Below are 11,810 nucleotides of genomic sequence, written 5' to 3'. Positions count from 1 at the left end.
ATCCCTGCTACTGTCTGCTGTGTTGTCGGCACCCCCAGCCATTCCCCACAAAAAACTCTTTTTTTTTTTTTTTGGTCTTTTTGAGAGAGGGTCTCCCTGTAATCCCAGCTGACCTGAACTCACTTTGTAGACCAGGCTGGCCTTGAACTCACAAGGATCCACCTGCCTCTGCCTCCCAAGTGCTGGGATTAAAAGCATTTGAGTTTTTGTCAGTGAAAGGTCTCCTCAGGAGCATGGACTTGCCTTCTCTTCCAGGCACACCATGAACAGCTTCATTTGTGTTTCATAAGAAGATCCAAAAGACAGTTCCTTCACTAAGGTCTTGAAGAATGCATTAGTTATCTATGAAATATAAAATTCAAGATGGTTTTTAGGTTTACCCAAGCTTTTACTTATATTGAGCTCTCCAACATCTTCACATGCAAGTAAAGATGCTTTGGAACTTGGGCCCATTCTGGTTTATGTAAAACATGTGTATAGACTTTAGTCACTTGAAGATATGCAGAGAATTTGTTCAGATGTTATAGTTGGATTACCTGTTAAAGTCCTTGGCTTGGGCCTGGGAAGATGGCTCAGTCAGTAAAGTGCTTGACTTGTAAGCATGAGAGCTTGAGCTTGATTCCTAACACCTACATTAAAATGCCTGGTGCTGGGGAGGTAGACTCCTGAGGCTCACTGGCCAGGCCAGCCGTGGGGCTCACTGGCCTAACCTAATCAGTGAGCTCCAGGCCAGTCAGAGACTGTGTCTGAAAGGAGATGGACAGCATTCCTGAAGATGATGCCCAAGAATATCTTCAGGCCTCTACAGGTACTTGCACACACATATGCACACACACACTCATGCACACACACACACACACACACACACACACATTTTTAAAAAGGTAAAATAAAAGTCATAATAAAAGGAAATGATCTACTCAAAAAAAAAATAACAAAACAAAAACAAAACAATAACAACCCTTGGGCACTTCTGTTTATTGATTACCACGGTCCTCTCTGTTAGCCTGAGATTGTGTTCTTACCAGTGGTCCAAATAAGGTGGGCTCTGACCAGTAACAGCCAGAACTGCCTAGCCTCCCTGCCCAGGGAGAACCATTGCTCAGAGCAAGAGAAGGGCAGAGCACCCCAGCAGGAACTTGCATGCTCTTATTCAAACTTCAGGCATTTTAGGACCTTTTCAGTTGATTGCTCACCTTTGACTTACACTTCTCTTTTCTGTAGTAAACATGTTTTACAATTAATAGAAAAAAATAATTGGAAGGGTAATTATTTTAAATTAGTTTTACAAAAGCAACTCAAACCTTACATTCTAAGAGCCACACCTAGCTTCAGCTTTTATAGCCGAAGACAAACCTGATCCTTTTCTTTGTGCAGATGGGCTTGTGTGTAGAATGTGAAAACATGGTACCCATGAACACCCCCATCTGTGTGGTATGTGAGGCTCCTCTTGCTCCACAGCTTAGGCCACAGGCCAGCCTCCACTTGAAGGTAAGGAAACGTGATTCTGAGGAAACATGAATAAAATGCATAGAAAGTAATGTTTGAATAGTTATATGTCTGTCTTCAGCTTGTAAAATGGACTAGAAATTGATAAGCTAGTATCTGTAAACAAATCCATTTGTTACAGTAGCAAAAAAGCCCCTTAAGAGAAAACTGGTCATGAGAATAGGAATCTCTGGCCTGGGTGGAGTCTAAACTTTCCAGTTTTGCTGGTCAGTCACCTTGTCACAGGACCAACCCTAGGAAGGCAGGTTCACCTTAAGTCATGCAAAAGAGATGGGCGGAATACTTTGTGCATTAATCAGATGGTGAACTTTTCTTGCGTGGAATCCCCATCTCCTAGTGTAGTGTGTGTGGACATGTGGCTTGCTGTAAGTCTAGCCACTTTTTGAAGAATTCAAAAAAGCATAAACTTTCCTTTTCATCTTTTTACCTCTTTTCTAAGCATGTTTTCCCTATTGTTCTGGGCTGCCCTAATATTTTGGGCTTTCTTACTTTTTCTCTACAGCTCCCTTCCCTTCCCCACCATGTAGGTGCTAGTCTGCCATGTGTCTGACCTCCATGCTGGCTGTAAACAGGCATGGCTTTATGGCCTTTTGCCTTCTCCACTCCCTTCTTCTCTTCAGGATAGTTGCTAAGATTTACAGCTTGCCTGCCCTGAGGGTTTTTTTCTTTAAATTCTAATAAAATTGCCCTAAAGCTTTCATTTGAGTCCATTCTTAAATTATTTTTTTAATGAGACTAAGAACCCTGAAGGGGGACCCTGTTTTCTACTGTCTCACATTTAGTTTTTGGAAAGGCGTACTGGCCCAAATATATAACTTGTTGTCTTAGTTACTTTCTATTGCCGTGATAAAAATACTGACCAAGGGGGCTGGAGAGATGGCTCAGGGGTTAAGAGCACTGGTTGCTCTTGCAGAGGACCCAGCTTTGATCCCCAGTACCCACATAGCAACTAACAACCATCCATAACTCCAGTTCCATGGGATCCAATGCTCTCTTCTGATCGCCTTGGACATTGCACGACACAGGTGCATACATACATGCAGGCAATATACTCATACATATAACATAAAAATAATAAATAAAATATTAAAAATTAAAACAAAAAACATTGACTGAAACCAACTTGGGGAAGAAAGGGTTTATCTTATCTCTCCCAGCTCACAGTTCATCACTGAGGGAAGCCAAGGTAGGAACTCAGGGCAGGAAGCTGGAGGCAGGAGCTGAAGCACAGGCCATGGAGGAACATTGCTTACTGGCTTGCTCCTCTGGCCTGTGCTCGGCCTGCTTTCTTGTACAACACAGAACCACCTTCCCAGGAATGGCACTGCCCGCAGTGGGCTAGGCCCTCCCACATCTCTCAACAATCAAGAAAATGCCCTGTAGACATGGCTACAGGTCAGTACAATGGAGAAAATTCCTCAGTTGAGGTTCCCTCTACCCAGGTATGTCAAATTGACAACTGAAGCCATCCAGCACACTTGCCAATGGGATCTGTAAGGGAGATATGTAGGCATATTTTCTCTGAAAATGAATTCAAAGGAAAAATTACACTACAGCTAATATAGACAGTTTTTTACTTATGCATTCAAATTTAAGTGTTGCAGTTAATTTATAATCATGCACTTAAAGAGGCTTCATGTTTTTGTTTGCTCAGTTTGCTGATGATGGCTCTCTATTATGTAGAAAAAGGATGATTAGAAATAGTCACATTCTGAGCTGGAGCTGTGTTGTCCCTCCTGTGGGCTGGAGCTGGGGTCCCCTCCTGTGAGCTGGAGTCATGGTACTCTCCTGTGAGCTGGACCTGTGGTCCCCTCCTGTGAGCTATAGTTGTGGTTACCCTCCTGTGAGCTGGAGTTGTGATCCTCTCCTATGAACTGAAGCTGTGGTCCCCTCATATGAATAGGAGCTGTGGTTCCCTCCCATGAGCTGGAGCTGTAGTCCCCTCCTGTGAGCTGCAGTTGTGGTTCCCTACTGTGAGCTGGACCTGTGGACCCCTCCTGTGAGCTGGACCTGTGGTCCTGTCTTGTGAGCAGGCATCATGGTTCCCCTCCAGTGAGCTGGAGTTGTGGTCCCTCCCTGTGAGCTGGAACTGTGGTTCCCCTCCTGTGAGCTGGAGCTGTGGTTCTCTTTCTGTGAGCAGGAGTCGTGGTTCCCCTCCTGTGACCTGGAGTTGTGGCTCTCTCCTGTGGGATGGAGCTGTGGACCCCACTAGTGAGCTTGAGCTGTGGTCCTCCCCTGTGGGCTGGATTCCTGGCCCTCTCCTGTGAGCTGAAGATGTGGTTCCCATCCTGTGAGCTGGAGCTGCAGTCCCCTCCTGTGAAATGTAACTGTGGTACCCTCATAATAATGTTGACTCTTAGTCCCGAGAGGGACAGTTGGAGTGGACTGTGCTAGAGCAGGTGCTCACCCACTGTTAAGGATTAATGCATCTTTCAACTCTCACTGGAGAAGTTTCCTTATGCAGCAGATGATGATTGACACAGAAACTTACTGTTTTCTAATGTGCAGGGAGGAGGGCGCTGCAGAGTGCTTATCTCTGAGTGGACGGCCCTTGTCAGGCCTTTGGAGCACAGGACTCGGGGATCATGGCAGAGAAAGAGGTGGAAAGAATGTAAGACCCAGGGGTGGTGGATGGCCAAGGGAGGATGGAATTCTCCTGACGGCTGGTCGGTTACTCATGTGAACTCACAGCAATGGTGACAGCATGCACAAGTCCTTTGCAAGCTCCAGTGGATGGACCCACACTGGAGAATATATGGGGATTCAAGATAGATTCTATAGGCTTCATTATACAGAAAGAGTACACTGAAATGAGTTGGGTGGTGGTAATGAGAGGAGGCGTGGATGGGAGAGGGGATATAAATGTCATCAAATTATATTGTATGGAAATCGCAAAAATTCAATTAAAAAATGTAAAAAAAAAAAAAAAGTCACATTCTCAGGTCTCCATTGCAACTTAGGCTTCACTTTCCCAGCTTCATGCAGAGGCATCTGGGAGCCACGTACTGCCTGGCCTCGGTAGCTTTTTTATTATTTCTTTTTAAATATTTTTATTTTATGTATATGAGCATTTTGCCTATGTGTATTCAAGCACATGCTGTGGAGGGCAGAAGAGGGTGTCAGATCCTCTGGAACTGGAATTAAAGATGATTGCAAACTACCATGTGGGTTCTGGGAACTGAACCACCATCCTCTGCAAGAACAGTGAGTGCTTTTACCCACTGAGCCATCTCTCCAGCCCCCACTCAGCAGCTTTCTAGAACCTTGGTAAAAACCTCCATGACTCTCTCACTCTTGCATCTGTCATGGCTGCAAATCCAGTGCCATGTGAATGATGCTGCTAAATTCTGCTGCCAGCTCTAGATATACACTGCTGTGTCCTCTCCTTTACATCAACAAAATCGAAAGATGTCTGTTAATTCTTAGCAGGCCAAATGATTGGAGCCTGTTAACTTTTTGTGAGCAGAGCACTGTGGTCCTTAAGGGACAGGGAGGTCACTACAACTGGCATTAGGAACTGTCTTTATTTCCTTTCTCATCACTGTGATAAAATATTCTGACGAAAGCAGCTTAAGGGAGGAAAGTTTACTTGGCTCACAATTCCAGGGTACAGTCCATCATGGTGAGGAAGACAGGCAGCAGGCAGGGAAGGCATTTGACAAGAACAGGAGGCTGGCTGGTCACACTGCATCCATACTAAATTAGCAGAGTGTTAACAGGATGTGCAGCCAGCCTATAATGCCTCAGAGCCCATCCATACCCAGTGACCTACCTCCTCCTGTGAAGCTTCACATTCCACAACCTTCCCAACAGCACCCACTGAGCACCAAGTGTTCAAATATGTGAACCTATGGGGGATGTTTCACATTCAAACAACAACAGGAACTATCAGATTCCTACAGACTTTGGAGTTTCCTACTGCAGTGGAGTTAACTAGACTCTCCATCTCTGGAACCTCAAAGAACTACTTAGTGGTATTAGAAATAAAATCCTGGGGGTTGGGCTTTCTTTCTCTTGACCGTGGTCTTTGCCTATGCCAGTTTTGGAACACTGTCACTTTTAGGATGCCCTGAGGCTGTGATCCTGGAGTAGAAAGGAACATTTGGCACCACTGGTTACTAGAAATTGAATAGATGGGGGCTAGATAGATGGCTCAGAGGTTAAGAGCACTTGCTACTCTTGCAGAAGACCCAATTTGGTTCCTGATATCCACATAGGATGGCTCACAACTACCTGTAACTCCGGCTCCAGGGGATTAGACACCCTCATCTGGCCTCTACAGGCATACATACAAACACATACACGTATACATAAACAAGTAATAATCTTTTCTTTAAAAAATAAATTAAGACTACAGAGATGGCTTAGTGGTAAAGAGCACTGGCTGTTCTTGCAGAGGACCCAGGTTCTGGGTTCCCATGTGGGCACTGGGAACCATCCATAGCTCCAGTTCCAGGGAATCTGACACTCTTTTCTGAACTTTGCAGGCATTTCTGACATGGGTGCACTTGCATACATGCAGGCAATACATTTATACACATAAAATAAAAATAATAAACAAAATATTTTTGGTTAAAGAAAAGAAATTTAATAGTGTCCTGAGAATGCAGAATGGTTCAGTGACATTGTGAGCAGACCTCTACTAGCTAAACTCTAAGTAAACTATCTTAAACATTTCCCCCACTTTCCTCTCTCTCTCTCTCTCTCTCTCTCTCTCTCTCTCTCTCTCTCTGTTACCCCAGGATCCTGACGTGAGTAGTTGCACTTAATACTCTCTTTTTGATAGTACCTTCTTCCATTTCTAAATCACAAACTACAGAATAAATTTAAATTCATAGTTAGCATAAAGTCCAGTAGTATACTCAAGTCCAAGACCCAGCTGACTTATAAATCCAGAAATAAGCTTTTGCTGGTCTTTTTGTTTATTCTGTAGGCCGTGAAATAGAGAGTTTATTGACTATCAAGTATCCCACATTGGGCCTAGGAACATAATCACTGCAGAAATTTCAGATTGCCCTCATCAAGCCAAATGAATAATTTTCAGTTTGTTTGCTTAGAGTTTTGCTTCTTTTAGAACTGTATTCACTTGTCTGGCAGTATGTTGCAGTAATTTCTCAACCAATGCAGTATTCAAGATGGGGTGCTATAATAAGCCTGGAGCTGATTAAGAAGATCTCTGCACTGTTGTTTGCTCAGTTCTGTTTCTAATTCTCTGTTGCCAAGGAAAAGGTCATTTGTCGCACCTGTGGCACGGGGAACCCTGCTCACCTTCGGTACTGTGTCACCTGTGAGGGGGCCCTGCCTTCAACACAAGAGGTAGGTTGATTGCATGTGCCAGTCCTGTATCCAGTGACTCTTAAATGTTCAATGTTGATGTTAATAGAGAAGAATGATGTGCAATAGAAGGAGAAACCACTCAGAAAAAAAGCAGGGCTAGCAAGATGGCTCAGCAGGTAAAAGCACTTGCTGTATAAATCCAACTACTGAGTTCCATCCCTAGAACCCACAGTGGAAGAAGAGAACGGATTCCTGAATGTTATCCTCTGACCTCCACATGTGTGCCATGTGTGCCACACTCACACACATACAGTGCACACACACACACACACACACACACACATATATATATATATATATATACAATAGTAATAAAATAACTTCTGATGATAAACTAGAATGTTCTATATGTTTCAAGCACTATTTGTCAAGATAAATTTGATCAAGACCCTGTCTCAAAAGTTATTTTAATTTTTTTTCAGTCCTTTCATCCCTCTCATCCTTTCCTCAGGCCTTCTGGACTTCTTATGTAAAGAGTAAGATGTTTAAATTGATTACATTGGCTGTTGGTGATATGATTCTTCCATTTCTGGTTTCCATTTCTATCAACAAAACTGTTTAGGAACATACTAAAATTAAATGGTTTTTCACTTTTGTTTTTTATGCAGGGTCTTATTATGTAGCCCAGGCTGACCTTGAACTCACAGAGGTCTGACTATTTCTGCCTCCTGAGTGCTAGGATTAAAGGTGTGCACCATTTTAATCACTGACAAAAATGAATGTTTTAAAACTACCTTTGTATCTGAATGTTTTATCCAGCTCTAGATGTTAGAATGATAGTATTGTGGAAATGCCAAAAAGTAACAATGCATGTTCAGTCTGACAGCTTTATGTCTTTTCTTTGTTTAGCAGCATTAATATGATGGGGTAAGATAACTTTTCCTTCTTTAAAGAAAATTATATTTAAAAAACGACTTGGATTTCCATCATCAATGAAAGCTCTGAAGGCTTTGTGTTTAGAACTTCCAAGTGACAAAAATCTCTTTCAAATTTTTATTTTAATATGAGGATAACAGAAATATAAGACCTGAGACAAAAGTTTTCAAAGATTTTCTCTTTTGGCTCACTCAAAAGAGTCTGTCTCTAATTGTACAAAAACAAGGTTTATGACCCCAGAAAAATGTTCCTTCCTCAGCTCTCTGTGCTAGGGGCTGATGTGGCCTCTCTCCTTCCTCAGCTTCTGTGTTAGGAGCTGACGTGACCTCTCTCCTTCCTCAGCTGTCTATGTTAGGGGCTCATGTGGCTTCTGCCTGGAAAAGGCTCTGCTTTGGGATAGCAGAGCACCCTAGAACAAAATAGGATTCAGCTGGACAAATGCAGTGAACTAAATTAACTATCTTTGAGGGAATATTGTCCTTAGAAAATGTTGGGGTGTTTTCCTGTTGTGTAATATTACACATGGAGTATATGGCAATACATATAATCAGTTGCTTATTGGATCAGTTTTTCATCAGCTCAATAACTATTTGAATGAGTCCCATTGCCAAGGTCACTGGTATTATACAGGTGGGGAAAAATCCATAAAATTATAGTCCTTTCACATATAGGAATCAGGATCTAGTGAAAAGCCTGGTGAGAGAGGAGCTTGAGGTACAGAACTCACCCTGTACTAAGCACTCCTTCATATTAACTTGGCATTGATCATACGAAACCCACTATACCCCTATAAGGACAATATGGGGCTGTGTGGAATCCTGGACAAAAGTTAGGTTGCAGATGGGGCTGGTAAGATGACTCAACAGAGAGGACCTGTGCTAGCAGTTTGCACTGTGTCTATGCTGGACTACATACAGTACGGATGTACGCAGGCACAAATGTGGACGTACAGAATAAAATGCCCATATCTGTCCCCTCATTTTTCCATGCCCAGGCTGGAAAATTAACACTTCCCTAGGGAAAGCAGAATCTCCAAGGATAGAGAATAGGCACCTTAGGAATCTCAGCCCTCTTTGCAGCCTCTGTTCACTGAAAGCCTCCAGTTAAGCAGTAGGCATGCTTGGTCTTTGATATTAACAGTACAGAGCAGCATCAAGGTGTGGGGGGCACCATTTTCATTGACTTCCTGTGATTTCCAGGCAGGAATATGTGCTCTGTGAACTGGCTTGTTAACTGGTAAATCTACCACACTTTTAATCTTTTAGGCAAAAATGCTGTACTTCCAGGGCTTCCATTGTTTCCGGGCTTTATTCTTGGTTTTGGATGGGGTGGTGACTGGAGAATGTAGCTTTGATCCTGTCTGTCAATGCTGTTTTGTTCACCAGTGGATGTGCAATGGACATAAAGTCCCTCCTCCTCCCACTCAGAAGGGAGAAACCATTTCCTGCTCCAGATGCAGCCACCAGAATCTCTGGAAGGCATCCTTCTGTGACTGGTGTGGTGCCATGGTGGGTACTTTTTAACAGCCTCTTTGTGCAGAACACCTTGGAGAGCCAAACTCTTCCTGCACACTGCAGGAGACACTTACTCTTCCCTCTGTATCTAAGAATTTGAAGTAGAGATAATACATTCTCATATGCTGGATATTGGAAATCCTTTTCCCCTACCACTTTCATTTGCACTTCTTTGAGGTTAAGCCTTTCCACTTATTTATTGATCATTGGAATTTTCTTTTATGAATCGTGTTTGCCTATTTTTTAATCAAAACATTTAAACTGATTTATGTTTATCTGAGTATTGCTTGTGAATAATAAAAGGTTTAAAGTGGAGGGTTATTTCCGTTTCATCTCAGTGCACAGTTCCTCCCTGAAGAAGCACTCCTGCTACTGAGGCCCTGAGGGGCTTTCTCAGCTGCTGAGAGAGCTGAGCTTACTGACCCATTCTTTCCACCCACCAACAGCTCTTATTAGCTGCCTCCTCCAGTAGCTTCACATTTCATTTTCTGTATGATTTGTTTAGGCACTATCCCCTATTGCTGGACACTCAGGTTGTTCCAATATGTCCTCTAGAACGACAGTATTGGGTTGACAAGATGGTTCAGTGGGAGGGAGCACCTTCTATGAAGCTTGAAGACCTGAATTCAATCCTGGGACCCACATGGTAGAAAGAACGAACCAAGTTGTCCTCTGATTTCCACACATGCACTATAACAGGTACTACACACACACACAAACACACACACAGACACACACACACACACGGAGCATGCATGCATGCACAAAATAAATAAAATGTAATAAAACCCCCATACAACTGTAAGAGATGACCTGGAATATATTTCTTTAAGTTCTTGTCCATCTATAGGATAAATTCTAGAGGTGGAATTGTTATATCAGAAGTTAGGAGCACATATTATTTTGAGTGTCAGAGACTGTATGAGACTAGTTTATATGGGCAAATTATAGCTCTAAAATCATAAAAATGTTTTCTTTCCCCTAGCTTGGCATTTCTGCTAGCCACTCTGTTTGCTCTAAATGTGGGGCCAGCAATCATCTGTCTGCCCGATTCTGTGGCTCCTGTGGCATTTATGTGAAGTCCATGACGAGATTCAGTGTGGACAGCAGCTTGGCTCTAGTTGCTGGGGGACCTCGCCCATTTTCTGAGGTGAGGTCTGCACTGTGGTAAGAATCAGTGGCCAGGAGCCAGCCGTGGTGGCGCACGTCTTTCATCCCAGCACTTGGGAGGCAGAGGCAGGCGGATCTCTAAATTCAAAGCCAGCCTCAAGCAATCCAGGGGAACAGAACCAAAATATGTAGACCTTTCACATTGACTTTGAACTAGGTATACAAATAAATTCGATTTAGGTTCTAAACACTTGAATAGTTTTTTCAAAAATTAAAAATTTGAACTGGAGAGATGTCTCAGTGGTTAAGAGTGCATACTGTTCTGATAAAGGACCTGAGTTTGGTTCCCAGCACTCACTTTGGATGGCTCACAACCACCAATAACTCCAGCTTCAGAGGATCCAGTCCCTTCAGTTGATCTAGCACAGGTACATGCACTCACATGTGCACATACCCACACACAGACACACATATACACATAATTAATTTTTTTAAATTAAAACTTTATGGGGCTGGAGAGGTGACTCAGTGGTTAAGAGTACTCATCTTACAGAGGACCCTGGTTTGATTCCTAGCACCACATGGCAGCTACAAACCATCCTTAACTCTAGTTCCAGGGGAATCTGATGTCCTTTTCTGGCCTCCATGTCATTGCATGACACGGTGCACTCACACACATGTGGGCAATACATTCATATACATAAAATAAAAATAATAAACACTGGCTGTTCTTGCAAAAGACCTAGATTTGAATCCTGGCACCCACATGGCAGCTAACAACTGTCTGTAACTCCAGTTCCAGGGGATCCAACAGCTTCTTCTGTTCTCCGCAGGCACTGTGCCACACAGGTGCACTTACGTACATGCAGGCAATACACACATACACATAAAAATAATAAAATAATTTTTAAAAAATTAAAATTTTATGCAGGTTCAAGACCAGCCTGAGGTAGAAGGTGAAACACTGTCTCAAAAGAAGAAAAATCAAAGAGCTAAATCTGCCTATATAATCTAGTAGATATTAATGTCTAACAGCATTTGTAAGGCAGTGGGCACAGTGCCCATAGAGGGAAGTAACTTTCTTTGCATGGAATAGAATGTACATCTGTTGGATTTTTTCAGTAGCATTCCAAGAACTTTCCTTCCTGCTCTGCTGTTTTAGAAAACTTAGATCAAGTATGTAAGGTTTCTTTGGCTCTTGGTAACATCTGGGCATCGTGAGAGGAAAAGCTCATGTGGTCGTTTTCTGCAGCACTCACACGCCACTGACCAGTTTCCTGTTAGCCTTTTCAGGTTTCTCCAAGCTACGTAAAGACCTTCAGGTTTCTTTTATCTCTTTACTGAAAGAAATTGAAGACCGATAATTATTAGAGAGATTGCACATGTGCTTAGTCCTTGGCATGCAATGTAGGGCGTTCATGGTCTTTAAAAAATTTTTTTCTTTATTCTTTTCTCTTTTTTGTA

General features: G+C 42.8%; 1 protein-coding gene and 1 long non-coding RNA gene across 2 annotated transcripts in view; one reads left to right on the top strand and one right to left on the bottom strand.

The window, feature by feature from the left end:
* Window positions 1-11,810, top strand: part of Dzank1 (double zinc ribbon and ankyrin repeat domains 1) — a gene marked incomplete in the record, with an annotated part of 81,448 nt that overhangs the window by 31,535 nt on the left and 38,103 nt on the right. Inside the window, 4 exon segments of the mRNA XM_017799892.2 lie at window positions 1,378-1,491; window positions 6,733-6,825; window positions 9,108-9,230; window positions 10,222-10,386. Of these exon segments, the coding sequence (XP_017655381.1) occupies window positions 1,378-1,491; window positions 6,733-6,825; window positions 9,108-9,230; window positions 10,222-10,386 (495 nt within the window).
* Window positions 94-1,451, bottom strand: LOC115071562. The gene is made up of 2 exons (XR_003850657.1): window positions 1,357-1,451; window positions 94-342 (listed from the first exon to the last, which is right to left on the bottom strand). It is a non-coding gene; the product is annotated as an uncharacterized LOC115071562 (long non-coding RNA).

Source organism: Nannospalax galili, unplaced genomic scaffold, assembly GCF_000622305.1.
Source record: "Nannospalax galili isolate Female #2095 unplaced genomic scaffold, S.galili_v1.0 scaffold3261, whole genome shotgun sequence".
Classification (NCBI taxonomy): domain Eukaryota; kingdom Metazoa; phylum Chordata; class Mammalia; order Rodentia; family Spalacidae; genus Nannospalax; species Nannospalax galili.
The sequence above is the reverse complement of the archived record's forward strand: the minus strand, read 5'-3'. Positions and strand labels throughout refer to the sequence as shown.